At 43.5% G+C, this 26935-nt stretch overlaps 1 protein-coding gene across 2 annotated transcripts in view; it reads left to right on the plus strand.

Moving 5' to 3' along the window:
• The window catches only part of LOC120056421 (teneurin-2-like), a 375571-nt gene that overhangs the window by 240405 nt on the left and 108231 nt on the right, over nucleotides 1–26935 (plus strand). For both annotated transcript variants that reach the window (XM_039004579.1, XM_039004578.1), the window contains exons 4-5: nucleotides 10330–10554; nucleotides 22282–22504. In XM_039004579.1, the coding sequence (XP_038860507.1) occupies nucleotides 10330–10554; nucleotides 22282–22504 (448 nt within the window). The remainder of the gene's footprint in view (nucleotides 1–10329; nucleotides 10555–22281; nucleotides 22505–26935) is intronic.

Consider the following 26935-nt stretch of genomic DNA (forward strand, 5'->3'; position numbering starts at 1 on the left):
GGGGGGGTGCAACAGCTCTGTATGTAGAGGGGGTGCAACAGCTCTGTATGTAGAGGGGGGATGCAACAGCTCTGTATGTAGAGGGGGGGTGCAACAGCTCTGTATGTAGGGGGATGCAGCAGCTCTGTATGTAGTGGGGGAGGGGGGTTCAGCAGCCCTGTATTTAGAGGGGGAGGGGGGGTGCAGCAGCTCTCTATGTAGAGGGAGGGGATGTAGCAGCTCTGTATGTAGGGGGGGTGCAGCAGCTTTGTATGTAGGGGGGGTGCAGCAGCTCTGTATGTAGAGGGGGTGCAGCAGCTCTCTATGTAGAGGGAGGGGATGCAGCAGCTCTGTATGTAGAGGGGGATTGCAGCAGCTCTGTATGTAGAGGGGGATTGCAGCAGCTCTGTATGTAGGGGGGATCCAGCAGCTCTGTATGTAGAGGGGGATTGCAGCAGCTCTGTATGTAGAGGGGGATTGCAGCAGCTCTGTATGTAGGGGGGATTGCAGCAGCTCTGTATGTCGGAGGTGGGATTGCAGCAGCTCTGTATGTAGGGGGGGATTGCAGCAGCTCTGTATGTGGGGGGGATGCAGCAGCTCTGTATGTAGAGGGAGGGGATGCAGCAGCTCTGTATGTAGAGGGGGATTGCAGCAGCTCTGTATGTAGGGGGGGTGCAACAGCTCTGTATGTAGAGGGGGGGGTGCAACAGCTCTGTATGTAGAGGGGGGGTGCAACAGCTCTGTATGTAGAGGGGGGGTGCAACAGCTCTGTATGTAGGGGGATGCAGCAGCTCTGTATGTAGTGGGGGAGGGGGGTTCAGCAACCCTGTATTTAGAGGGGGAGGGGGGGTGCAGCAGCTCTCTATGTAGAGGGAGGGGATGTAGCAGCTCTGTATGTAGGGGGGGTGCAGCAGATTTGTATGTAGGGGGGGGTGCAGCAGCTCTGTATGTAGAGGGGGTGCAGCAGCTCTCTATGTAGAGGGAGGGGATGCAGCAGCTCTGTATGTAGAGGGGGATTGCAGCAGCTCTGTATGTAGAGGGGGATTGCAGCAGCTCTGTATGTAGGGGGGATCCAGCAGCTCTGTATGTAGAGGGGGATTGCAGCAGCTCTGTATGTAGAGGGGGATTGCAGCAGCTCTGTATGTAGGGGGGATTGCAGCAGCTCTGTATGTCGGAGGTGGGATTGCAGCAGCTCTGTATGTAGGGGGGATTGCAGCAGCTCTGTATGTAGGGGGGATGCAGCAGCTCTGTATGTAGAGGGAGGGGATGCAGCAGCTCTGTATGTAGAGGGGGATTGCAGCAGCTCTGTATGTAGAGGGGGATTGCAGCAGCTCTGTATGTAGGGGGGGTGCAGCAGCTCTGTATGTAGGGAGGATGCAGCAGCTCTGTATGTGGGGGGGGGGGGATTGCAGCAGCTCTGTATGTAGAGGGAGGGGATTGCAGCAGCTCTGTATGTCGGAGGTGGTATTGCAGCAGCTCTGTATGTAGGGGGGGATTGCAGCAGCTCTGTATGTAGGGGGGATGCAGCAGCTCTGTATGTGGGGGGGATTGCAGCAGCTCTGTATGTAGAGGGAGGGGATGCAGCAGCTCTGTATGTAGAGGGGGATTGCAGCAGCTCTGTATGTAGGGGGGATCCAGCAGCTCTGTATTTAGGGGGGATGCAGCAGCTCTGTATGTGGGGGGGATTGCAGCAGCTCGTATGTAGAGGGAGGGGATTGCAGCAGCTCTGTATGTCGGAGGTGGGATTGCAGCAGCTCTGTATGTAGGAGGTGGGATTGCAGCAGCTCTGTATGTAGGGGGGGATTGCAGCAGCTCTGTATGTAGGGGGGATGCAGCAGCTCTGTATGTAGAGGGAGGGGATTGCAGCAGCTCTGTATGTAGAGGGGGGGTGCAGCAGCTCTGTATTTAGAGGGGGGTGCAACAGCTCTGTATGTAGAGGGGGGATTGCAGCAGATCTGTATTTAGGGGGGATTGCAGCAGATCTGTATTTAGGGGGGATTGCAGCCGATCTGTATTTAGGGGGGATTGCAGCAGATCTGTATTTAGGGGGGATTGCAGCAGATCTGTATGTAGGGGGGTGCAACAGCTCTGTATGTAGAGGGGGGATTGCAGCAGATCTGTATTTAGGGTGGATTGCAGCAGATCTGTATTTAGGGGGGATCGCAGCAGATCTGTATTTAGGGGGGATTGCAGCAGATCTGTATTTAGGGGGGATTGCAGCAGATCTGTATGTAGGGGGGGGGGGGGGGGGTTGCAGCAGCCCTGTATGTGGGGGTCGGGGGTGTAGCAGCTCTGTGTTTGCTTCCCAGCGCATTATGTGATTGACTTACCTTGTTAAATAAAGGTTAAATAAAATAAGTAAATAAATAAATAAAAGAGGATGCTAACATCAAAGGATAAGGCTTGAAACAGCACTAACAGCTCCAAATGAGCCACAGTGAAGCCCTTTGCCAAACACCCATACCAAAATAGGAAATGAGGGCTTATGACACAAACCGATTTCTCCCTCCAATCTTCCATTCAGAAAACCTTCCTGTTTTACGTTGATGTTCTGATATAGGGGCTAGAGGAGGATGAATCCTGGTCATTAGAGAGAGATGTGCCTTTCTCTCTCTCTCTCTCTGGCCATCCACTCCACTCTCTGGCTCTTCTGGACTGTATGTCCTCTTCCCCTCCACTGCCCCATCCAATGCTCTGCTATTTGCTTAAACGAGTACTGTGTGTCAGCAAGCTAGTGATGCAATGGTTATCTTCCATTCTGGGACTTTGAGACATAGCACATATATATTATTCAGTAAAAACAGGACACTTTCTTTTAGCTTCACATGACCAGATAACTGACATCAAGTCAAAATCACCCGGCCTCTATACAACACAGTGTTTGCCAAAGCAGCCGTGGATGTTAGATGTGAGTGGTGGGGTTCATTTAATTAGTGAGAGTATTCACACTTAGCTGGGAGTGCTTTGCCGTGTAGGAGACAGTCTCGGGGCCTTGGTGATACCCATTCCATCACACCACAACAGCTTGTTGGGTTGTTATGTGTACCTCTGGTCTTGAGGAGATGAAACACCAAAACCATGCAGGCTAATCTTAAAAAGACACCATGGATGCAGAGGTTGTAACACCTTGGAGGGAATCAGCCTTTAATTCACTATTGCTGTGTTGGACATACTGTAAGTAGAAGCACAGAATTTACGATATACCGGTATTGATGTACGGACCAGTTTGGGTTTTTACTTTACCTTCTATAACAGAATTTGAATGTTTGGTTTGTTAAATGTGATACGCCGTGGGTAACATCCATTTTTATAGTTTACTCCGCTGCTTGAGTCATCTCTCTACATGCCGCTTTCTACAGATTTAGCCCCGCCCTCTGTCACTCAAAGAGCGCATTTGTTGTTCCTCTACAGACGAAACACTTGCGATCAGTCTCTGTATGATCAATGCAGCACATACAGCAATGTTGATGACAATGATGCTGTTTTCACTTTGCTTCTTAATATAAATCGAATATTTTTCTATACTTACACTATTAGTTTTGTGTTTCTTACATCTCCAAATCGCTAGTTTGTCTTTTCTTAGCAAGTTGGCCTTAATCGTGTTTGCCGCTAATGCTAATCGTGTTAGCCGCTAATGCTAATCGCTAGTTAGCTGGCTAGCTAGCTAATACATGTACCGAGTAAGAGCAAACGTCACTAGCTAATACAGCCTGATAATACCAGTGATGGTGGAGACCTAAATCAGCATGTTGTTTGTGCAAAAGTATCTTCTAAATGATCTGGTACTGGTACTCCCTGTAGATAGCTGCCCATTGATCTGGTACTGGTACTTCCTGTATATAGCTGCCCATTGATCTGGTACTGGTACTCCCTGTATATAGCTGCCCATTGATCTGGTACTGGTACTTCCTGTATATAGCTGCCCATTGATCTGGTACTGGTACTCCCTGTAGATAGCTGCCCATTGATCTGGTACTGGTACTTCCTGTATATAGCTGCCCATTGATCTGGTACTGGTACTCCCTGTATATAGCTGCCCATTGATCTGGTACTGGTACTCCCTGTATATAGCTGCCCATTGATCTGGTACTGGTACTCCCTGTATATAGCTGCCCATTGATCTGGTACTGGTACTCCCTGTATATAGCTGCCCATTGATCTGGTACTGGTACTCCCTGTATATAGCTGCCCATTGATCTGGTACTGGTACTCCCTGTATATAGCTCCACATTGATCTGTTACTGGTACTCCCTGTATATAGCTCCACATTGATCTGGTACTGGTACTCCCTGTATATAGCTCCACATTGATCTGGTACTCCCTGCATATAGATCCACATTGAACTGGTACTCCCTGTATATAGCTCCCCATTGATCTGGTACTCCCTGTATATAGCTCCACATTGATCTGGTACTCCCTGTATATAGCTCCACATTGAACTGGTACTCCCTGTATATAGCTCCCCATTGATCTGGTACTCCCTGCATATAGCTCCACATTGATCTGGTACTGGTACTCCCTGTATATAGCTCCACATTGATCTGGTACTGGTACTCCCTGTATATAGCTCCACATTGATCTGGTACTCCCTGTATATAGTTCCCCATTGATCTGGTACTCCCTGTATATAGCTCCCCATTGATCTGGTACTCCCTGTATATAGCTCCACATTGAACTGGTACTCCCTGTATATAGCTCCGCATTGAACTGGTACTCCCTGTATATAGCTCCACATTGAACTGGTACTCCCTGTATATAGCTCCACATTGATTTGGTACTGGTACTCCCTGTATATAGCTCCACATTGATCTGGTACTCCCTGTATATAGCTCCACATTGAACTGGTACTCCCTGTATATAGCTCCACATTGAACTGGTACTCCCTGTATATAGTTCCCCATTGATCTGGTACTCCCTGTATATAGCCCCCCATTGATCTGCTACTCCCTGTATATAGCTCCACATTGAACTGGTACTCCCTGTATATAGCTCCACATTGATCTGGTACTCCCTGTATATAGCTCCACATTGATCTGGTACTCCCTGTATATAGCTCCACATTGAACTGGTACTCCCTGTATATAGCTCCACATTGAACTGGTACTCCCTGTATATAGCCCCCCATTGATCTGCTACTCCCTGTATATAGCTCCCCATTGATCTGGTACTCCCTGCATATAGCTCCACATTGATCTGGTACTGGTACTCCCTGTATATAGCTGTACATTGATCTGGTACTCCCTGTATATAGCTCCACATTGAACTGGTACTCCCTGTATATAGCTCCCCATTGATCTGGTACTCCCTGTATATAGCTCCACATTGATCTGGTACTCCCTGTATATAGCTCCACATTGATCTGGTACTCCCTGTATATAGCTCCACATTGATCTGGTACTCCCTGTATATAGCTCCCCATTGATCTGGTACTCCCTGTATATAGCTCCACATTGATCTGGTACTCCCTGTATATAGCTCCCCATTGATCTGGTACTCCCTCTATATAGCTCCACATTGATCTGGTACTCCCTGTATATAGCTCCCCATTGATCTGGTACTCCCTGTATATAGCTGCACATTGATCTGGTACTGGTACTCCGTGTATATAGCTGCACATTGATCTGGTACTGGTACTCCCCCCTGTATATAGCTCCACATTGATCTGGTACTGGTACTCCCTATATATAGCTGCCCATTAATCTGGTACTCCCTGTATATACTGTAGCTGCACATTGATCTGGTACTGCTACTTCCTGTATATAGCTTCATTCTTGTGTATTTTATTCCTCTTGTTACTATTTTATTATTATTTTTTAACTCTGCATTGTTGGGAAAGGGTTGTAAAGTAAGCATTTCACCCGTTGTATTTGGCGCATGTGACAAATACGATTTGATTTACCCTTGTCCACTCTCCATTCTCTCCTGCCCCTCCCGTCCATTCTCCTCTCCTCCATTCCCCTCTCCTCCATTCTCCTCTCCTGCCCCCTCCTCCATTCTCCTCCCCTCTGCTCTCCTGCCTCTCTTCCATTCTCCTCCCCTCTCCTCTCCTGCCCTCTCTTCCCCTCTCCTCTCCATTCTCCTAATCTCTTTCAACTCTGTATCACTAATTTACTGTGGCCAATCTTCAACCCTGCTATATGCTTCTCCATATTCATGAGTCATTTCATATTTAACTCGATCAAACAGACCTGCTAGCTACAGTTGCTTGCTGTAGTATTCCACAATATATTTGTACCACCAGTAAAATATAGTTGTGGTGCCTGGTCAATTATAACTACACTAGTATGTGTACACCCCTTCAAATTAGTGGATTCAGCTATTTCAGCCACACCCGTTGCTGACAGGTGTATAAAATAGAGTACACAGCCATGCAATCTCCATAGACAAACATTGGCAGTAGAATGGCCCGTGCTGAAGAGCTCAGTGACTTTCAGCGTGGCACCGTCATATGATGCCACCTTTCCAACAAGTTATAGGATGCCCCGGTCAACTGTAAGTGCTGTTATTGTGTAGTGGAAACGTATAGTTGTGATGCCTGGTCAGTTATAACTATGTAGGTAACATCAGTCAGCGATAGACAATAATACTGGGAGTCAGTTATGATCGACTTTACTTCAATTGAATTACCTTAAAGCAGAGTTTTGGGGTCAACCATTTCACTACAACTCTACTTTATGAAGTACTGAAACTAGGGTATTGTGCATAGTGCCTTCAGAAAGTATTCACAGCCCTTTACTTTTTCCACATTTTGTGATTTATTTTGTCACTGGCCTATGCACAATACCCTATAATATCAAAGTGGAATTATGTTTTCGAAATGTATATAAATTAATAAAGAATGAAAAGCTGTAATGTCTTGAGTCAATAAGTATTCAACCCCTTTGTTATGGCAAGCCTAAATAAGTTCAGGAGTAAACAGTTACATAATAAGTTGCATGGACTCACTGTGTGTGCAATAATAGTGTTTAACATTATTTTTGAATGACTATCTCATTTCTGTACCCGACACATACAATTATCTGTAAGGTCCCTCAGTCGAGCAATGAATTTCAAACACAGATTCAAGCACAAAAACCAGGGGGGTTTTCCAATGCCTCGCAAAGAAGGGCACCAATTGGTACAAATAAAAAAAGCTGACATTGAATATTTATTTTACCTAGGCAAGTCAGTTAAGAACATGACAGCCTACCCCAGCCAAACCCTAACCCAGACAACACTGGGCCAATTGTGCAACCACCCTCCCAATCACAGCCAGTTGCACTACAGCCTGGAATTGAACCAGGGTCTGTAGTGACACCTCTAGCACTGAGATGCAGTGCCTTAGACCACTGCACCACTCGGGAGTCCCATAGGGCATATCCTTTTGAGCATGGTGAAGTTATTAATTACACATTGGATGGTGTATCAATACACCCAGTCACTACAAAGATACAGGAGTTCTTCCTAACTCAGTTGCCGGAGAGGAAAGAAACCGCTCAGGGATTTCATCATGAAGCTAATCGTGACTTTAAAAGAGTTTAATGGCTGTGATAGGAGAACTGAGGATGGATCAACAAGATTGTAGTTACTCCACAATACTAACTGAGGATGGATCAACAACATTGTAGTTACTCCACAATACTAACTGAGGATGGATCAACAACATTGTAGTTACTCCACAATACTAACCTAATTGACAGAGTGAAAAGGAAGCCTGTACAGAATAGAAATATTCCAAAATGCATCCTGTTTACAACAAGGCACTAAAGTAATACTGCAAAAAATGTGGCAAGCAATTCACTTTTTATCCTGAATACAAAGTGTTATGTTTGGGGCAAACCCAATACAACACATTACTGAGTACCACTCTCCATATTTTCAAGCATAGTGGTGGTTGCATCATGTTATGGGTATGCTTGTAATCATTAAGGACTTGAACGTTTTTCAATAAACGGAATTGAGCTAAGCACAGGAAAACTCCTAGAGGAAAACCTGGTTCAGTCTGCTTTCTACTAGACACTGGGAGATGAATTCACCTTTCAACAGGACAATAACCTAAAACACAAGACCAAATCTAGACAGGTGTTGCTTACCAAGAAAACAGTGAATGTTCCTGAGTGGCCGAGTTGCAGTTTTAACTTAAATCTACTTGGAAATCTATGGCAAGACCTGAAAATGGTTGTCTAACAATGAACCAATTTGACAGAGCTTGAATATTTTTTTTTGAGAATAATGGGCAAATGTTGCACAATCCAGGTGTGGAAAACTTAGGGAGAGGTCGACATTTACACAATAGTTACCCAGAGGAAAATGGGGGAGGGTCATGCTTTTTCAATTTCAGTCAGGGGGAGTATTTTAGTATTTGTTTTATTTAGTCCAGGGGAGGATCATTTGTAATCTATTAAATGTCATATTACTCAGGGTTTGAGAATGAGTTGTTCATTATAGTATCTCGTGTGCCCGATGATGCCCCTCATCCCTGATTCTCTGCTGGGTGCGCCTAGTGTGGTCTATATCAGCCTTTCTCAAACCTGGTCCGTTAGCCTGCTGGTTAAATACGTTCTAAAGAACTTCACAGGGTGGTGGGAGTGTACGGTGATGAGCTTGATGCTCCTTTCCAATAAATATTGAGGTTCTTATTCCTGTGACATGATGATAGATGCTTGACTGCCGTTTGACAAACAAAAATAATATCGTTCTTATCCATAATCATTTCATAATGTAGGTTGCGTACCTGCACTGTATCTGCAATCTGTTGAGCTGTTGGCGTAGAGAGCACGTACAAAGACCAGAGTGGGCACATTTGCCATATAACTCCATTTTGTTTGTGACAAACGCATGAGTAGAGTTAATGCGATGGAAACCCATTTCAATTGTATTTTTCATTCGGTACATGGGAATTTTACCTGAAACGTTATTTTTATGTGCACAATGTCATCACTCACAGACTTTTATCCGTAATAAGTCAGTTTGATGGAAACACATTGCTGGTGGGTAAATGCACATTTTATTTTATGCAGATTTGAGAATATTTGCATAAAAATCTTTCGCAAATTGGATGGAAACCTAGCTAGTGACATTCAGAGGCTGCACTACAACTTTCCTTAGCCAAGGACGAGGAGACAAACATTTACTTTGCTTGGGAAGTAATGATTCCCATAGCAGTATGATATTGACGTCTGACATTTCAACAGGCTATTTATTAAACAACATACTAACTAAATCAGTCAGGAGCAAGCAAGGTAGGCAAAAAAATAATGAACATTAATTGTTTTCGGTTATATTATTATTTCAAGTCTATACATTTAAGAAATCAACTGTGAAGCATTTGTGAGACTAGCAGTAGCGCTCAGCATTTCAACAACACATCAACAACAGCACTTCAACAACAACACAACAACAACAACACATCAACAACAACACATCAACAACAGCACTTCAACAACAACACAACAACAACAACACATCAACAACAACACATCAACAACAGCACTTCAACAACAACACAACAACAACAACACATCAACAACAACACATCAACAACAGCACTTCAACAACATGCCTATACATTTTGCATTTAGGTTGTATAAATTTAAATGTAAAAAAATAATTACTTAGAATTAAATAATAATTAAACAAAAAAAATGACAATTTAATCCATTTTAATCCCACTTTTGTAACACAACAAAATGTGGAAAAAGTCAAGGGGTGTGAATACTTTCTGAAGGCACTGTATGCAATTCAATGTTGTTTTCTCAGTTCAATCGGTTTTGGTTGCAAAAGAGTGGAAAAGGGAGGTATATCCTCTGACTATGGCAAGTTAAAGAACATTCTTTCACCATTGATGGCATAAAGAATCAACATGAAAACCATGCTTTCACTATATATTTCTCAAGGTCAGAGTCAAACGCATGAGCTGTTTTTTTAAGGCATGTAAAATACCTTACATGATGGTTAATTTAAAAGCCTGCATAGGACATAAACATTGACCTTCTTTCAGCCTGCTGCTATTAAACAGGAAGGTTATCCGGAGAGATAGGAGTTGAACACCCTGTAAAGCTTCCCCATCTTCTATATCTCTTTCTTGCTCTCAATTGTTTCTCTCGTCTTTCATTATCGTTATTTTTTTATGGCTCAGCAGTGTGGCGCTTTTGTCTGTGGACTTGACAGTCTCAGCTTGAACATAAGAGACTGATTTTGTGTCTCAAAGAGCGTTGTATAGATACGGAGACAAGATGTTAATATCTCTATCACTTCATGTTCAAACCGGGCGCTGCCTATCGTCCACCTGTAACTTACAATACCAGTGTGTATAGTAACACATGTATCCTCCATCTTCTGTGTGTGTGTGTGTGTGTGTGTGCTCCCTAGGTCGTCCCCTACCTCCCACACCTTCGTCCAGCCTGCTACCCCCCGCCCCACCTCCACCCACCGGTCCATCCCATCCTGCCCCCCCAGCCATCAGGGAGTGCCAAGTGCCCCTGCTGGACAGCCGCGCCCCCCACGTCATGCTGGACCCCCCTCCTGACGACGAATTCTCCCCTAATTCATACCTACTCCGAGCCTGCGCCCCTCCACCCCAACCCCCCTCTGCGGGTAAGACCTCTTCCCAAGCTAACGTACTGTACAGTATCGTAGATAATCCATCTACCATCTCTCTCTGTCTCTATTCGCTGTGGTTCGGGAATGGATACATATCTCTGCAACAATCTGTTGAATTGTTTAAATGTTGATTTCCAACCAAAAAGTGAGTGAATTGTAAACGATAAAGCCACATCGTTGACGGTGAAGGACTTTCTACAATGATCATTTGTAATGTAAAAATGATAATGACCCTTGATGTCCTTTAAAAATAACTAACTTGCTTCAGGTATAATATCAAATGTATCTGTTAAGATTTCATTAATTGATATACTGCATTTCCAAATACTGTGTTTTTCACACAAAAAAAGTAAGTAGTCATTTAGGATTTTCATAAAAATAGGAAAGAGTTTTGAAAGCAGCTCCTTTATTTTTAATTTAAATTGAGCAAATTGTGCGTCGCCCTATGGGACTCCCGATCACGGTCAGTTGTGATACAGCCCGGGAGCAAACTAGTGTCTGTAGTGATGCCTCTATCACTGTGATGCATTGACTTAGACCGCTGCGCCACTCGGAATGCCAATCAGAATATATTGTTTCCATATTAATAACAACCATTCCATAGTAAATTAGGAAACCTTATCATTGACTCAGTTTCTAGCTGTGCATGTGAGACTGGTTGCATATTAAATAGGCACACATTTAGGGTTTGTATTTCCACTGTCATCCGTGGTTTATTGGATAAAATGAAGAGAGCTTGTTCGTGTACATTATTTAAATAATAGACATACATTTTAATTGACTAAGAATATGTTACTTATCAAGTGGAAATGTAGTGTTTATTTTCAATTCAAAGAAGGCAAACTGGTGAAATGACCAATGCTTTGGAAATTGATAAATATCCGTGTTTTAGAATTGTGGTTTAATTAATTATTATTTCATTGAATTGTTAGATTGAATTGAGTCTGAAATGCATAAATATGCTTGATATTTGAGGTTTGAACAATACTCTGAAAACGATAATGCCCTTTTTAGTGTAAGAGCTGTTTGAAAAGACTGCCTGAAATTGTTTTGGTGGGATGGAGTTTTGGTCTACCTGGTCACATCACCAGGTGGTAAATTAGTAAATGTATCAATAAGAAAGAGTTCCAAACAACTCTGCCAATAACAGGTAGTTTTCAGTTTTCCCCTCCCAACTCAAACCACTCCCAGAAAGTCCAGACAAAATTGTTCCTTGAGAAATTGCTCTTTGCTAAGAAGCACATTTTATTTCACTGTAAAGGTACTTAATTGTTACGCAGATATTTTTTGATATTGAGATAAAGACGTCTACTTAGACCCTTAATTAACGATGCAATATCGCTCCACCATTTCCTGTTTGCCAAAATTCTAATAGTTCACCTAATTTCCGTTTTTGTGACAAAACAAGCAGTCATTGTTTAAAGAATCATTGTACCGTCTAAACCAATGTGAAATATATTTTCCATAACCCAAATTATGTATTTTCAGCTGTTTGAAACTGGTGTACAAAACCGAGAGTAAAAGAAGCAAAAAAATGAAACTTAAGACCGGGAAGCATACAAATAGCTTACATTGAACATAGCTACCGCTTCTTAGACTTGCTTTCAATGAGAATGACAGATCTATAACACACAGTTCTACAATATTCAAAAGCATTATTCATTAGAAATGGTGTGGAAATAGGCCCACTTAATTCATTTTCATATTCTCTGCCCGTAATAGCTTTACCTTTTGTGCGCTACCATGAACAAGCAAGAAAATTGTGCGTCTTTGAGTATGCTTTCTTTCCAAACACGGTGATTGCAGCTGTTAGTTTTTTTTTCTAATCACGTCGGCATTCAGAATGAGACTTCCTAGGTGACTGAATTCTCCTCAGTGGGAGAGGACGGTGAAAGGAAAGGATTTTAGATGATTACTGCGACGTCACACAGAGACTCTGCTTGTAGCCGGAGCTACAGACTGGGGGAGAGCTTTGTCTGAGTTTCCAATGGTTGCTCTCACTCTTTTTGTGTGTTTTTTTCTGACTGTACATTCAACACTATTGATATATTCCTTGTGTATTTATGTCTAAAACGTGGATTCATGTGGCATAGTTCTGGGACTACGATTATTATTATTTTATTTTTTTACATACCAGTGAATATTCCCTTAATGTATTGTGAAGAAATTATGTACTGTAGGTTATATATTTTTCTTGTCAGGGCACTTGAATGAATTGACTAAAAATAGAACATTTTTACATGGATTATTGAAAAAAAAATTGGGGTGTTGGAACACTTCTCAGTCTAAACGGAAATATGACATTTTTGAAATGCAGTACGTTTGAATTCCATTGTATAGCCCATTGATCAGGTTGTCTTTACACAATATATTTCCAACCCACTGCGTCTGTGAACCACAAAGTAATAGTACATTATAATTTTCCCGTTTATGGTTTCCGATTTAGCAGGTATTAGACACTTTAGTGTCCGAAGTTTATAGTGAAGTGCGACAGGCTCTTTCTTCTGTAGACCTGCTCCTTGAAGTGTTGTCTTCTGATCCATATCATCCCAAAGCCTTTGAAGTTGAAAGGCCACTGACTCCCATTGTTGGGGGGGTCATGTGGTTTCCTCCTTGAATAGATTGAGATGACACCTCAATAAATCAGAGAGAGAAAATATATATTTTCCGTGCTTGGTCACTCTGGCTCTTTCTAATCAATGTGAAGTAAAATTCCTGTTTAAGGGCAATCAGGAGAGCTTTTACTCTGAGCAATAACTGACAATAACCCACATAATCATAGAATTAAGACAACATACTGAAGCATGATGGGAATTAATGGCAGGAAAGCTGTGAAAGAGATCTCCATCTTCTTCTATGGATCTGAATTGGTAAGTGGGGGGGGGGGTTGGTTCAGAATTCGAGAATTCGAGAGCAACGTGATTATTGCCAATTTCAAACGATCTCAAATTGGTTTACTTTTCCGAGGAGACACATCAATCATGGCGAAACTAACCATATTGTACTTCACCTTCTGTGTTCTGTCTGACACAGCAGTGACAGATGTCATAATATATTGATTGAGCAATCCGCAATTAGATTTTCATTATGATAGCCTGTGCGACTTGTTTTCAACAGATACACATAGTAGTAGATACCCTAGTCATAGACTGTTCTCTCTGCTACCGCACGGCAAGCGGTACCGGAGCGCCAAGTCTAGGTCCAAGAGGCTTTTAAACAGCTTCTACACCCAAGCCATAAGACTCTTGAACAGCTAGTCAAGTGGCTACCCAGACTATTTGCATTGACCCCCCCCCCCCTCACCCTTTACGCTGCTGATACTCTCTATTATTATCTATGCATAGTCACTTTAATATCTCTACCTACATGTACATATTACCTCGATTACCTCGACTAACCGGTGCCCCCACACATTGACTCTGTACCGGTACCCCCTGTATATAGCCTTGATATTGTTATTTTACTGCTGCTCTTTAATTATTTATTACTTTTTTGGGGGGTATTTTTCTTAAAATGGCATTGTTGGTTAAGGGCTTGTAAGTAAGTATTTCACAGTAAGGTTTACACCTGTTGTATTTGGCGCATGTGACTAATAAAGTTTGATTTGATTTAGTACGATATTCCTATTAATGGTTGTGTTGGGTTATGTATTACTGCATGGACTTTCTGCTCTTAGAGGGGCCGTGTTTCTGGAAATGGGAGTGTAACATTTCTTCACGCTGTGTTTTGCATTAGGCCTAAGTGTGGAAAAGAGTCGGACAGATATAATCAATGCAGATTAGAGTAGTTTAGTAAACAGCAAAATGCAGCAACTAGAGGCTAATTTGGTGAAAATATGTGCAATTTTCCAGTGCTCATGTTGCTTAAGTGTCGAACATATTCTAATACATAATGGTTAGGTTACTCTTAAAATATGCTGTACTGCATAGTACAGAGTATTGGATCTCTCATTGTTCACCTGCCACCACCTATCACATACCACATCAACAAAAACTAAGAATGAACAGTTACCTTTATCACTAGCATTAATTTAGTTCCTTAATTTAGAAAAGTGGTAACATTACGATATTTTGGTATACCTACAGTAGATGTAAGTAAATATCTTTTGAATTATTAAAAAAAAAATTCAGGGCAATTGCGCCGCTTTTCAACCTCGTATTCATTATCTCCAGCGTCGTGCCAGTGTCTACATACAGTACCAGTCAAAAGTTTGGACACACCTACTCATCAAGAGTGTGCAAAGTGTGGCTACTTTGAAGAATCTCAAAATAAAATATATAAACACTTTTTTGGTTACTACATGATTCCATATGTGTTATTTCCTAGTTTTGATGTCTTCACTATTATTCTACAATGTAGAAAATAGTAAAAAATAAAGAAAAACCCTTGAATGAGTAGGGGTGTCCACACTATTGACTTGTAGTGTATGCGAAAAACGATGTGTTTCTATGATCTGTGGTTAAAAATATTAACAAAACAAAAAATGCACACTAGGTAGGATTAAAAGTAAGAAAAACAGGGATTTTCGAAACCTACAACAAGTTTTTAGCCAGAGGGAGTGTATTTTCTGGCTCCCTACACCACCACGAATCTCATAGTGTTTGAAAATCACAATGTGTTATGACTTTTGATGATGTCATCAGGTAGAACTTTTTTTACTTTCTCTTTGTATTTTCTACAAAACATAAAAATGCGTCATTTTCACATAATAGACACTGGTATTGTGCTGGAGGTAATGAAAATGAGTTTGAAAAGTGGAGGAATTTCCCTTTAATATATTTTTGTTGCTCATTTCCATCAATTAGTACACAATAGTTTCAGTAAGTAATTCAATAAAAGTGGTCACAATAGACTGTATATATTCTGTTTAGAAATATAATTAAGTGATAATGCACAAGAAGCCGGTGTTTGGAGGATATATTGGCATGGGTGTTGTTTGGCCCGAGACGTTGTCGAGACAGTAAGGTTTAAACAAATCTCCGTTGTTGAAAACTAAATGTTAGTCTAAAAGAAATGTGAGATAATGTCTAGATGCTTTTTATAGTGGAGATCAAGTTTATAAATTGCCTGGCTGGGCTGATGAGACAGTGGATTGCTCAGTCAGATGGAACAGAGTAAATAGGGCTTTTAACGTCATAGATTTAGCCGGTGGTAACTTGTGGAATAGACACCGGCTGGAATGCGCTTTTAACCAATCAGCATTCAGGATTAGACCTACTCGTTTTATAAATAGGCTCATAGAAAAGACAGGATGAAGCACCGTAATATAAAGGTTTCTGTATTTTATTGACTCAATCATGGCACTCAAACATCCGAAGTGCATATTGAAATATTCAAAAAAATTAAAAATTAGCTCCTGTTATTCACATATTTATTTTAAATATGTAAATTGGTATGTTTCTGAAATAAATAAGCAAAGAATCCTTCAATTTATCTCATGCCACCTTTTACTCAACACATGCAATAAAATCTATCATAGTCAGTCTGGTGGTTAAAATAACATAGATAGATTTTTCCATGGTATCAAATGTCAATACTTATAGGTATCACCAAGCGGCATGTCTACGGCATGAAAAAGCATTTCACCACAGCCTTATGGAAGTTGATGGCCTGGCACTGCAGTATACAAGGCTTTAATATGATTCTATGCTTCCCACCCCATCCTGTTTGGGAGTCGGAAATCATATTTTTTGACGACACACAATTAGCCCAGATTGTTAAGACAGGCAGTCACATGAATTTACAATGTAGACATTGTGCCCTTATGTTCTTTATGGAAAGAAACATAGGAGTATTTTTTTTGTTCTGAGAGGTATGACAGATCTGTTGAGATTTCCTTGTCATCAATTCCATTGAGATTTCAAACACATCTCCTTTGTCAAGTGGGCTTTTCCTTTTGCCATTGTTCTGGATAGAAAAAAAACAATATTTGAATTGCCTGTTGTTTTCTGTTCTGGTATCTCTATCCCGTGTTGATTCTTATAATGAATCCTGCCATCATTTTGTGGAGATGTTCTTGTATGTAGACCACATGCAGCTCACTTCCTGCTGTCATTTTATATAGAGGTTGTGTGTAAAGCACATGCAGCTCACATTCTATATTGTAATAGGATACTGTAATTCTCTACAAAGCATTCTAACGTGCTGTTTTGTAATTTCATTTTCCCGCCATCTGCACACATCGTGTCATTTCAGTCTTCTTTACTTTTCTTGTAAAATCACCTCATCGAGGGAAACATTTTGACCAACAACCACCAAGAAGCTAAAATGACGATCCGACGGAAACATTTTGACCAACAACCACCAAGAAGCTAAAATGACGATCCGAGGGAAACATTTTTACAAACTATCAGCAAGAAGCTAAAATGACGATCCGAGGGAAACATTTTTACAAACTATCAGCAAGAAGCTAAAATGATGAAACGGATAATGAACCATTTTTTCCTTCGTATTACATTTGGATTTTCCTGCCCATATGACTTTACAGTTATTGACTGATTCCCTTGGAGTTACGACAGCACTCTACTCCTCTAAGTCATGACATATCCCATCACTGTGTGTGTTAAAGTTGGATGACAATATTTTTCTAACAGCTTTTTAATTCCCATGGTCATATTTAAATGCATAATACACCTTCCTTATTGCGTCAGTGTTGCATCTCTCCAAAACAAATTCTAAACGTGACCTTCAAACGTATATACTGTCCTTGAAGCCTCCCTACCCTTTCTTTCAGCCCTGCTTCTGGCCTATCCACAGTGCCGGCTGTGTGTACTTGGTTTGTGTTGTTATTTTTTTGATCATTTTTTTTTAGCTAATCCATGCTACAGCATTCGCACCTTGTGACCGCTCCGTCACTTTTCCAGTCTGATTCTCAGGTGTCATGGGGGGGGGGGGGAAGTAAGGTCTATGGAATCGGCACTGAATGTGTGCCTGTTGGTACCCGCCTGTCTCTCCACACACCAACTCTCTGGGAAGGTTTAGCAAGAAATGCATGTGAGCAGTAGGTGACGCATTAGCTACTCCTGGAAAGAGCCATGCTGTGAGTATATTAACGCTACCAATGCATTATTCATCTGTTGGTTTTTTCCCTTTTGCTATTTCGGGTGTCTTTGCATTTGAATTTTTTAAATAATAATCCAACAAGGAAATCACCAGAGAGTTGTGTGGCGTGTTGAATGTTTGATCACTCCATTCTCTATACCTCGTCGTTACCGAAGGAAAATCCATTTGTCTGGTCTTTAAGCGTTTGAATAAATGGTATTAATGCCACAGATTGTGTCTCTGGTGATGAGTGTAATTTCATAGAATTTGGGCATTTGTTTCAGAGCAGTTTCAAGCTGAATGTGCAGTAGTCTCGTCTCCCTGACTGTTGTCTCTGAATAGTTCTAACTGTCTAATTAGTGGAGATGAGTGGCTGAGGCAGAGATATGCTGTGCTCTGAATATTTAACCCCCCCCCCCCTCATTTGCACTACTGTACTGCAATCTCTGCTTTTTAATTAAATCCCCATGAAAAAATTGGATCAAGGGGAGAGGGCACGTCCAGATCCTCAGGTACGGGTATGATCCACGGCTTCTCAAGCATGTCCGCTCCCTGATCTGACTCAGTGTGGTGTTGCTGCGGGTCTGTTACACCACCCATCCTATCGCTCTGGAAACGCCCAACAGAATTGTCAACATACAGTTTATTCACTGAACAGAAGTCATCGGAAAAACAACATTAAACCGACCTCGGTTAATCCTGCCATTCTCTCTCATCACAGGCTACTAGCAGTGGAAGATAATGCAGTCTGGACACCCACAGCTGAACCCTGGGACTTTTAATATCCATTACACTGTGCTTATCAATTTGCAGCCCAAGCCAAATGTTAACCCATTCAACTAGGCAGGCAACCACCACACGTTGAGGCGCTGAGTGCTGTGATGAGTGCACACTTACCCTTGGGCTTGTTTCAATTAAGACATTTTCACCTGTCTTTGGTGTGTGTGAAGAGGTCGATAGGAGGAACTAACAAAAGAGTGGAAGACAGAAGCATGCCCCCTCTCCAATCATGCCACCACATTTATTTTTAAGCAACCTGAGTCACAGTAAAAAAAAAAAATCGCAATTTCTATTACCTTCTCGGGGCTTCTCCTGCCGTGTGTACATTGTGTCTTTTATCATTCCAAATTGACATTTATGCTTTAACTCGTATTGTTTTTCCAAGGTTCCCACCGCCCATGCTGGACAATTTATTTTAATCCTTGTCATTCTAGCCCGTAGTCTGCAAAGCTGAGCTGCAGTAATTTCAACATCGCCATGCACCACTAACAACAGCGGTGGAAGAAGCTGTTGTGTGGGGCGTTTCCATTTCTCCCTGCATTGCCTCTGAACTGTAATTACTTTTAGCCTTTTTAGTCCCTCTTAGCTTACCGTCTTTTTTTTCTCTCTCTACATGACAGCTGAGGTGGGCTATAAAACACATTCTACACCTGGGTCATTATGGCAAACAAGTTATGTAGCCTGGACTCCTAACGGTTGGACAAATAAATAGGCATATAGGTCATTTCAAGTTCAAACTGAGTTCCATCCTTTTGTAGCAAATTGCCTTGAACATTCAGCCAGCTTTTTGTTCAGAAAAAATACAAAAAAACAACAAACCATGAAGTGGGCTCTCGTCCCAGCGTTTATTGTTGTTGTTGTTGTCTTTCACATAATGTAGGTTTGCACAGTAAATTATAATTCAACTATTCATCATTAAATGACGGAGAAGAGAAAACATTGAAATAAAAACACATTTAGAAAATGGAAGATGGAGGGGGAATGAATGTCATTTTTATGGTCGGGATGAATACAGCTCAGTGCTGTTTCACTTCTCAACAGTTTTTTACATTGAATGGGATTTATGGTGCAGGCTGAGATGCGAAGGGAAGATACAAAAATAAGTTGGATTCTACAGTCGGCTCTGAGGGACCTGATCACAAATGTGTATTCCAGCTATGGTGAAAGCTATGATTACGGGGCTGGGAGACAAAGGAAACTAAACTATTTTTACTAGGATACGACCCACTGCCATAAATCTTTGTTTTTAAATTAAAACATAATTTTTACCCCTCAATAATTCTGCAATTTGGTAAAAAATGATGTGTAATTATATTCATTACAATATCCCCCTCTTTCATTTAAGAAAATTTTATTTTTTATGATACATACAAAGAAAACAGACACACTCAATTTCAATTTCTGTATAGCGACGAGCTGCCTCTCAATCAGAAAAGCAATTAACCTTTTAGAAGTTTCTTAATTCTATATCCATGGAGTGGTAATTACAAACATGGCTGCATGTTATTAAGTTTGTATCCTCATTTACTAAATGTTAGTTTTCCTCTCTTGCTTCTCATACGACGCTGTTTTGTTTGTAATTGGAATGATTGTCTTCCAGGCTGAAAGAAAAAAGGTAACATTTTCTGTTTGAGGATAGGTTGAGTGAGTGCACTTGTTCTGCTCATATGGTGCTTTATGTTCATGTCTTTATGCTGCAGGATTAAGTCACCATGTCGTCCATTCTGAAAAAAGCTGTTGCTCCCACCACTAAAGCAGCAGTGCGGCTAGGTGCCCCGCCAGTCCTCTACTGTGCAACACAACTCAGTTTTTTAAGATGGAGCTTATTGTTTAAATAGGTATAAAGATAGTGGCCTGTGGTGTTTCACCTGTTGTACCGAGCCACAGCTGATCCTCTGTGGAAGGACCGGCTGTGGCATTAAAGAGAAGTACAGGGCCTTTTTATTAGACTCTATTAAAACGCAATACAGGGGACTACTAAAGGCCAGCACGCTGCTGAACGCCGTAATCTGCCTATTACAGTAGTGACTTTGACAACCCCGCTGCTCAGATCTCCACTGTGATCTCCGCTGTATTAAATAGATATGGAGGCGACCATTGTGTCTGTGGGATTCCACTGGTTCACACAGGGGTGTAGTTCCTCAGGGTTAGAAACCGGAGCCTCCGACGGCAACAGCCCTTTTGTGTGACCACAGACCTGTAAAAGGAAACTGCACAGGCCCATTGAGGGTTGGTAGACAACCTCCCTGGCTGTCGGCTCGATTTGAGCCTGAACGGCAGTTTGCAGAGGGATAACGAGGAAAAAGCGTAGGATCTGAGCACGGTCAAGGTTATCAGAACACATTCAAGCGCTAGTCCCAGAATGTCATTGTGTTTAGCCGGAGCTGCAGTGTGGAGTATAATCCACTGCTCTCGGCCATATTGTGCAGCTCAGATTGTTCCAAAGTTCCCATCGTCCCTGCAGTCCAAACCCAGCTTTTGTGAAGTGTGGGTTTTGTAGCACTGTTTTTTTTTTTTTTCTCCTGTTCTTACACAGTGTGGTGCGGGAGATTACACACCCTGGCCCTCCAAACCAGAGCTGATCACATCCCCTCTTTCATCTATCCGCTCCTCTTTTCACAAGACATTTTGTGTGAAGGGCCTCTCCTTTTCTTAGCTCAAACTGTCACTTCCTGGTGTGAGGCTGATTCTTTCACTACTTATCAGTTCCATGGTGTCTATGTAAGAGGGTAGGCCCACTGTATTTTATCATATTGACTTTATATATGGGTAACTGATATGCTTATGTTACTCCTGGAATGTGCAATGAAGTATACAAGGATAGGCAGAAGAAAGCCCAATGGAGAATAGATGTTATTGTGTGTTTTTTCCCCACAGTAGGCTTTGCCTTTAGATCAGTCAGTAAGACTGTTATGGCGTTATGGAAGATGTAAACAAATGTCTTTTTTTTTCTTCTCTTAGAGGAATACGTACATTCATTTATCTAGCCACTGATTAATTAAGGCTATTTCCTGTATGTCCATCATGCACTGCAGGCTGTACAGGATGAGTGGAGGCACTCATTTTTTTATATTTTTTTATTCTGTATCATATCTGTAGATTGAATTTTGAATTGTCTAAATATTTCTTTGTAGACTTTAATAATTAGTGATATTTTCTGATAGCACTTCATTAATTTGGAGATATTTAGATCTCATTTGCCAAAATCTGAAGTATTACCTACTTTCATTATCTTTTAATTAAATGGTATGATTTAGGCTTGCTAGAAAAATGCAGAAAAATATTTTAATTGCATTATTTGATTAAAAGTTTAAAAGTAGAGAAACCATTTTGATTGCATTATTTGAATAGTTTTAGTCACACAATTAAAATGTTTAACTTTCACAAAGTTAATTCACAGCTTTCAATTTTCATGTTTCCCTTTATTAGTTGAAAATGGAGAAGGGCTTACATAGCAGTATTACAGATGAGCTTTGTATCTTTGTAAGCTCTTCACGCATTTGATGTTTATTATCAGGCCTTCTCTCCCTGCCTTTTTGTCAGCAAACAGTATATTGAGTTACAATGTGATAAACAGTGTATTGAGTTAAAATGTGATTTGGTCACTCTAAATTGGATTTAGTCTGTGATTTGCTCTGTAAAATATTGTACTTTATATGTGTACCGTTTAAAAAAAAAAAATGTTTAGGTGTTTTCTTATTTAGATCTGACGTGCTCTCTTATAGCAATCTGTAACACGATATGAAAAACGTTCCATATGAAACAAAACATCCAAACATGCATCACTGTCAATGGAAGCCTTCATTAAACCAGTCAAAACAGGAAGTTTTTCAATCTCTGCGCTAGAACACCATTTTGGTCAATCAACGAGCCCTAATGTGTTCCTGTGTTCTCTTTCAGGTCCTCCAAACCACCATCACAGTCAGTCTCTGCGGCCGCCGCTCCCTCCTCCTCACAACCACCATCAGTCGTCTGCAAGCTCCCTGAACCCCAACACCCTGGCCAGCCGTCGCGGCCCAGCCCACGCCCCCTCGGCGGCCCCCGGGGAGGGTCCCTCCACGCCAGAGTCAGTCCAGCTTCAGGACAGCTGGGCGCTGAACAGCAGCGTTCCTCTGGAGACCAGGTCAGTTTACCTGTCACCCTATCACCCTGTCACCAAGTCACCCTGCCCTGTCACCCTGTCTTTCCTGCCCACCTGCCTGCCTGCCATGATGTTTGGATACCTTCCCTGTTTAGGGGGACAGGAAAGCATTCTGATTCCTATCAGTTCCTTGTACTGTTTAGTTGGTTGGACTTAAAACCTCTTATGGCTGCAAGCCCGAGGTCGGTACACCTATGACAACATCCCCCACCCCCCCCACACTGATTAGCATCGCTAGCATAGCGTCACAATTAAATAGTAGCATCTAAATATCATTAAATCACAAGTCCAAGACACCAAATGAAAGATACAGATCTTGTGAATAAAGCCACCATTTCAGATTTTTAAAATGTTTTACAGGGAAGACAAAATATGTAAATCTATTAGCTAACCACGTTAGCAAAAGACACCATTTTTCTTTGTCCACCATTTTTTCTCTCCACCAGTAGCTATCACCAATTCGGCCAAATAAAGATATTGATAGCCACTAACCAAGAAAAAACCTCATCAGATGACAGTCTGATAACATATTTATTGTATAGGATAGGTTTTGTTAGAAAAATGTGCATATTTCAGGTATAAATCATAGTTTACAATTGCACCCACCATCACAACTCGACTAGAATAAATACACAGAGCAACGTGTATTACCTAATTACTAATCATAAAACATTTCTTAAAAATACACAGCTCACAGCAATGGAAAGACACAGATCTTGTGAATTCAGACAATATTTCAGATGTTCTAAGTGTTTTACAGCGAAAACACAATAAATCGTTATATTAGCATACCACATGTGCAAACGTTACCAGAGCATTGATTCTAGCCAAAGAGAGCGATAACGTAATCATCGCCAAAATATATTAATTTTTTCACTAACCTTCTCAGAATTCTTCCGATGACACTCCTGTAACATCATATTACAACATACATATAGAGTTTGTTCGAAAATGTGCATATTTAGCCACAAAAAACCGTGGTTATACAATGACAAAACTAGCAAAACTAGCCTGAAAATGTCGGGCGCCATATTTGACAGTGATCTTGTCTCATGATTAACTATTCATAAACTTGACTAAAAAAATATAAGTTGGACAGCTATCGAAAGACAAATTAGTTCTTAATGCAATCGCTGAATTACATTTCTAAAATTATCCTTACTGTGCAATACAGGGTTCGCCAAGCGAAGCTATACCAAAGAAAATGGCGGAATATGCGTTTAAAATTATTCGACAGAACAACGATTTATCATCTTAAATATTTCTTACTATGAGGTGATCTTCCATCAGAATCTTGGGCAATGTATCCTTTCTTGGGTCTAATCTTCTTTTGGTCGAAAGATGTCCTCTTGTCCGTCGAAATGCCCACTAACGTTCGACCGGTACTGGAAACGTGCCCGGCGCTTCAAAGTGCATCACCAAGAATTGCCTCAAAATCGCACTAAACGGATATAAATTGCTATAAAACGGTTTAAATTAACTACCTTATGATGTCTTTAACACCTATAACGAGTAAAAACATGACCGGCGAAATATTACTGGCTAAACCCAAGCTTGGAAAGAGAGCAGGTCCAACGTACATCGTGCGCCAGGCGCAGCAGGAAAAGAACGGTACATCCGGTCTTTGGCGTTTTATACAGGCCCTGATTGCGCAATCGACTCCATTCAAATTGTCACCTCTTACTGACATCTAGAGGAAGGCGTAGGCAGTGTTTGTAGCATCATAGCCTTCACAGGGACTTATGAATTGACCTGGAAGCAGGGGCCAAGATTTCTGAAATCTCACTCCATATCAGGAAAAGTGCTGTAGAATGAGTTCTGTTCCACTCAGAGACATAATTCAAACGGCTATAGAAACTAGAGAGTGTTTTCTATCCAATAATAACAATAATATGCATATTGTACGAGCAAGAATTGAGTACGAGGCCGTTTGAAATGGGCACCTTAAACAGAGCTACTCAATACTGCCCCTGCAGCCATAAAAAGTTAAACCCTGGACTTAAAGCCTCTGGTCAGGTTTGTGGGAGCACAGCTGGTAGAGCTCTCAACCCAACATCCCATCCTGCCATTGCCCATCTTCACACGGTGCCACACAGTCCTACACGCTGCTCTCCCTCTGTCACACCGTGCCACACAGTCCTGCCCGCTGCTCTCCCTCTGTCACACGGTGCCACACAGTCCTGCCCGCTGCTCTCCCTCTGTCACACGGTGCCACACAGTCCTGCCCGCTGCTCTCCCTCTGTCACACGGTGCCACACAGTCCTGCCCGCTGCTCTCCCTCTGTCACACGGTGCCACACAGTCCTGCCCGCTGCTCTCCCTCTGTCACACGGTGCCACACAGTCCTGCACGCTGCACTCCCTCTGTCACACGGTGCCACACAGTCCTGCACGCTGCTCTCCCTCTGTCACACGGTGCCACACAGTCCTGCCCGCTGCTCTCCCTCTGTCACACGGTGCCACACAGTCCTGCCCGCTGCTCTCCCTCTGTCACACGGTGCCACACAGTCCTGCACGCTGCTCTCCCTCTGTCACACGGTGCCGCACAGTCCTGCCCGCTGCTCTCCCTCTGTCACACCGTGCCACACAGTCCTGCCCGCTGCTCTCCCTCTGTCACACGGTGCCGCACAGTCCTGCACGCTGCTCTCCCTCTGTCACACGGTGCCACACAGTCCTACACGCTGCTCTCCCTCTGTCACACGGTGCCACACAGTCCTGCCCGCTGCTCTCCCTCTGTCACACCGTGCTACACAGTCCTGCCCGCTGCTCTCCCTCTGTCACACGGTGCCACACAGTCCTGCCCGCTGCTCTCCCTCTGTCACACGGTGCCACACAGTCCTGCCCGCTGCTCTCCCTCTGTCACACGGTGCCACACAGTCCTGCCCGCTGCTCTCCCTCTGTCACACGGTGCCGCACAGTCCTGCCCGCTGCTCTCCCTCTGTCACACGGTGCCGCACAGTCCTACACGCTGCTCTCCCTCTGTCACACGGTGCCGCACAGTCCTGCCCGCTGCTCTCCCTCTGTCACACCGTGCCACACAGTCCTGCCCGCTGCTCTCCCTCTGTCACACGGTGCCGCACAGTCCTGCCCGCTGCTCTCCCTCTGTCACACGGTGCCACACAGTCCTGCCCGCTGCTCTCCCTCTGTCACACGGTGCCACACAGTCCTGCCCGCTGCTCTCCCTCTGTCACACGGTGCCACACAGTCCTGCCCGCTGCTCTCCCTCTGTCACACGGTGCCACACAGTCCTGCCCGCTGCTCTCCCTCTGTCACACGGTGCCACACAGTCCTGCACGCTGCTCTCCCTCTGTCACACGGTGCCGCACAGTCCTGCCCGCTGCTCTCCCTCTGTCACACGGTGCCACACAGTCCTGCCCGCTGCTCTCCCTCTGTCACATGGTGCCACACAGTCCTGCCCGCTGCTCTCCCTCTGTCACACGGTGCCACACAGTCCTGCCCGCTGCTCTCCCTCTGTCACACGGTGCCACACAGTCCTGCCCGCTGCTCTCCCTCTGTCACACGGTGCCACACAGTCCTGCCCGCTGCTCTCCCTCTGTCACACGGTGCCACACAGTCCTGCACGCTGCTCTCCCTCTGTCACACGGTGCCACACAATCCTGCACGCTGCTCTCCCTCTGTCACACGGTGCCACACAGTCCTGCCCGCTGCTCTCCCTCTGTCACATGGTGCCACACAGTCCTGCCCGCTGCTCTCCCTCTGTCACACGGTGCCACACAGTCCTGCCCGCTGCTCTCCCTCTGTCACACGGTGCCACACAGTCCTGCCCGCTGCTCTCCCTCTGTCACACGGTGCCACACAGTCCTGCCCGCTGCTCTCCCTCTGTCACACGGTGCCACACAGTCCTGCACGCTGCTCTCCCTCTGTCACACGGTGCCACACAATCCTGCACGCTGCTCTCCCTCTGTCACACGGTGCCACACAGTCCTGCACGCTGCTCTCCCTCTGTCACATGGTGCCACACAGTCCTGCACGCTGCTCTCCCTCTGTCACACGGTGCCACACAATCCTGCACGCTGCTCTCCCTCTGTCACATTGTGCCACACAGTCCTGCACGCTGCTCTCCCTCTGTCACACGGTGCCACACAGTCCTGCACGCTGCTCTCCCTCTGTCACACGGTGCCACACAGTCCTGCACGCTGCTCTCCCTCTGTCACACGGTGCCACACAGTCCTGCACGCTGCTCTCCCTCTGTCACACGGTGCCACACAGTCCTGCCCGCTGCTCTCCCTCTGTCACACCGTGCCACACAGTCCTGCCCGCTGCTCTCCCTCTCTCACATGGTGCCGCACAGTCCTGCCCGCTGCTCTCCCTCTGTCACACGGTGCCACACAGTCCTGCACGCTGCTCTCCCTCTGTCACACGGTGCCACACAGTCCTGCACGCTGCTCTCCCTC

This window comes from Salvelinus namaycush, chromosome 12 (genome assembly GCF_016432855.1).
Source record: "Salvelinus namaycush isolate Seneca chromosome 12, SaNama_1.0, whole genome shotgun sequence".
Taxonomy (NCBI): Eukaryota; Metazoa; Chordata; class Actinopteri; order Salmoniformes; family Salmonidae; genus Salvelinus; species Salvelinus namaycush.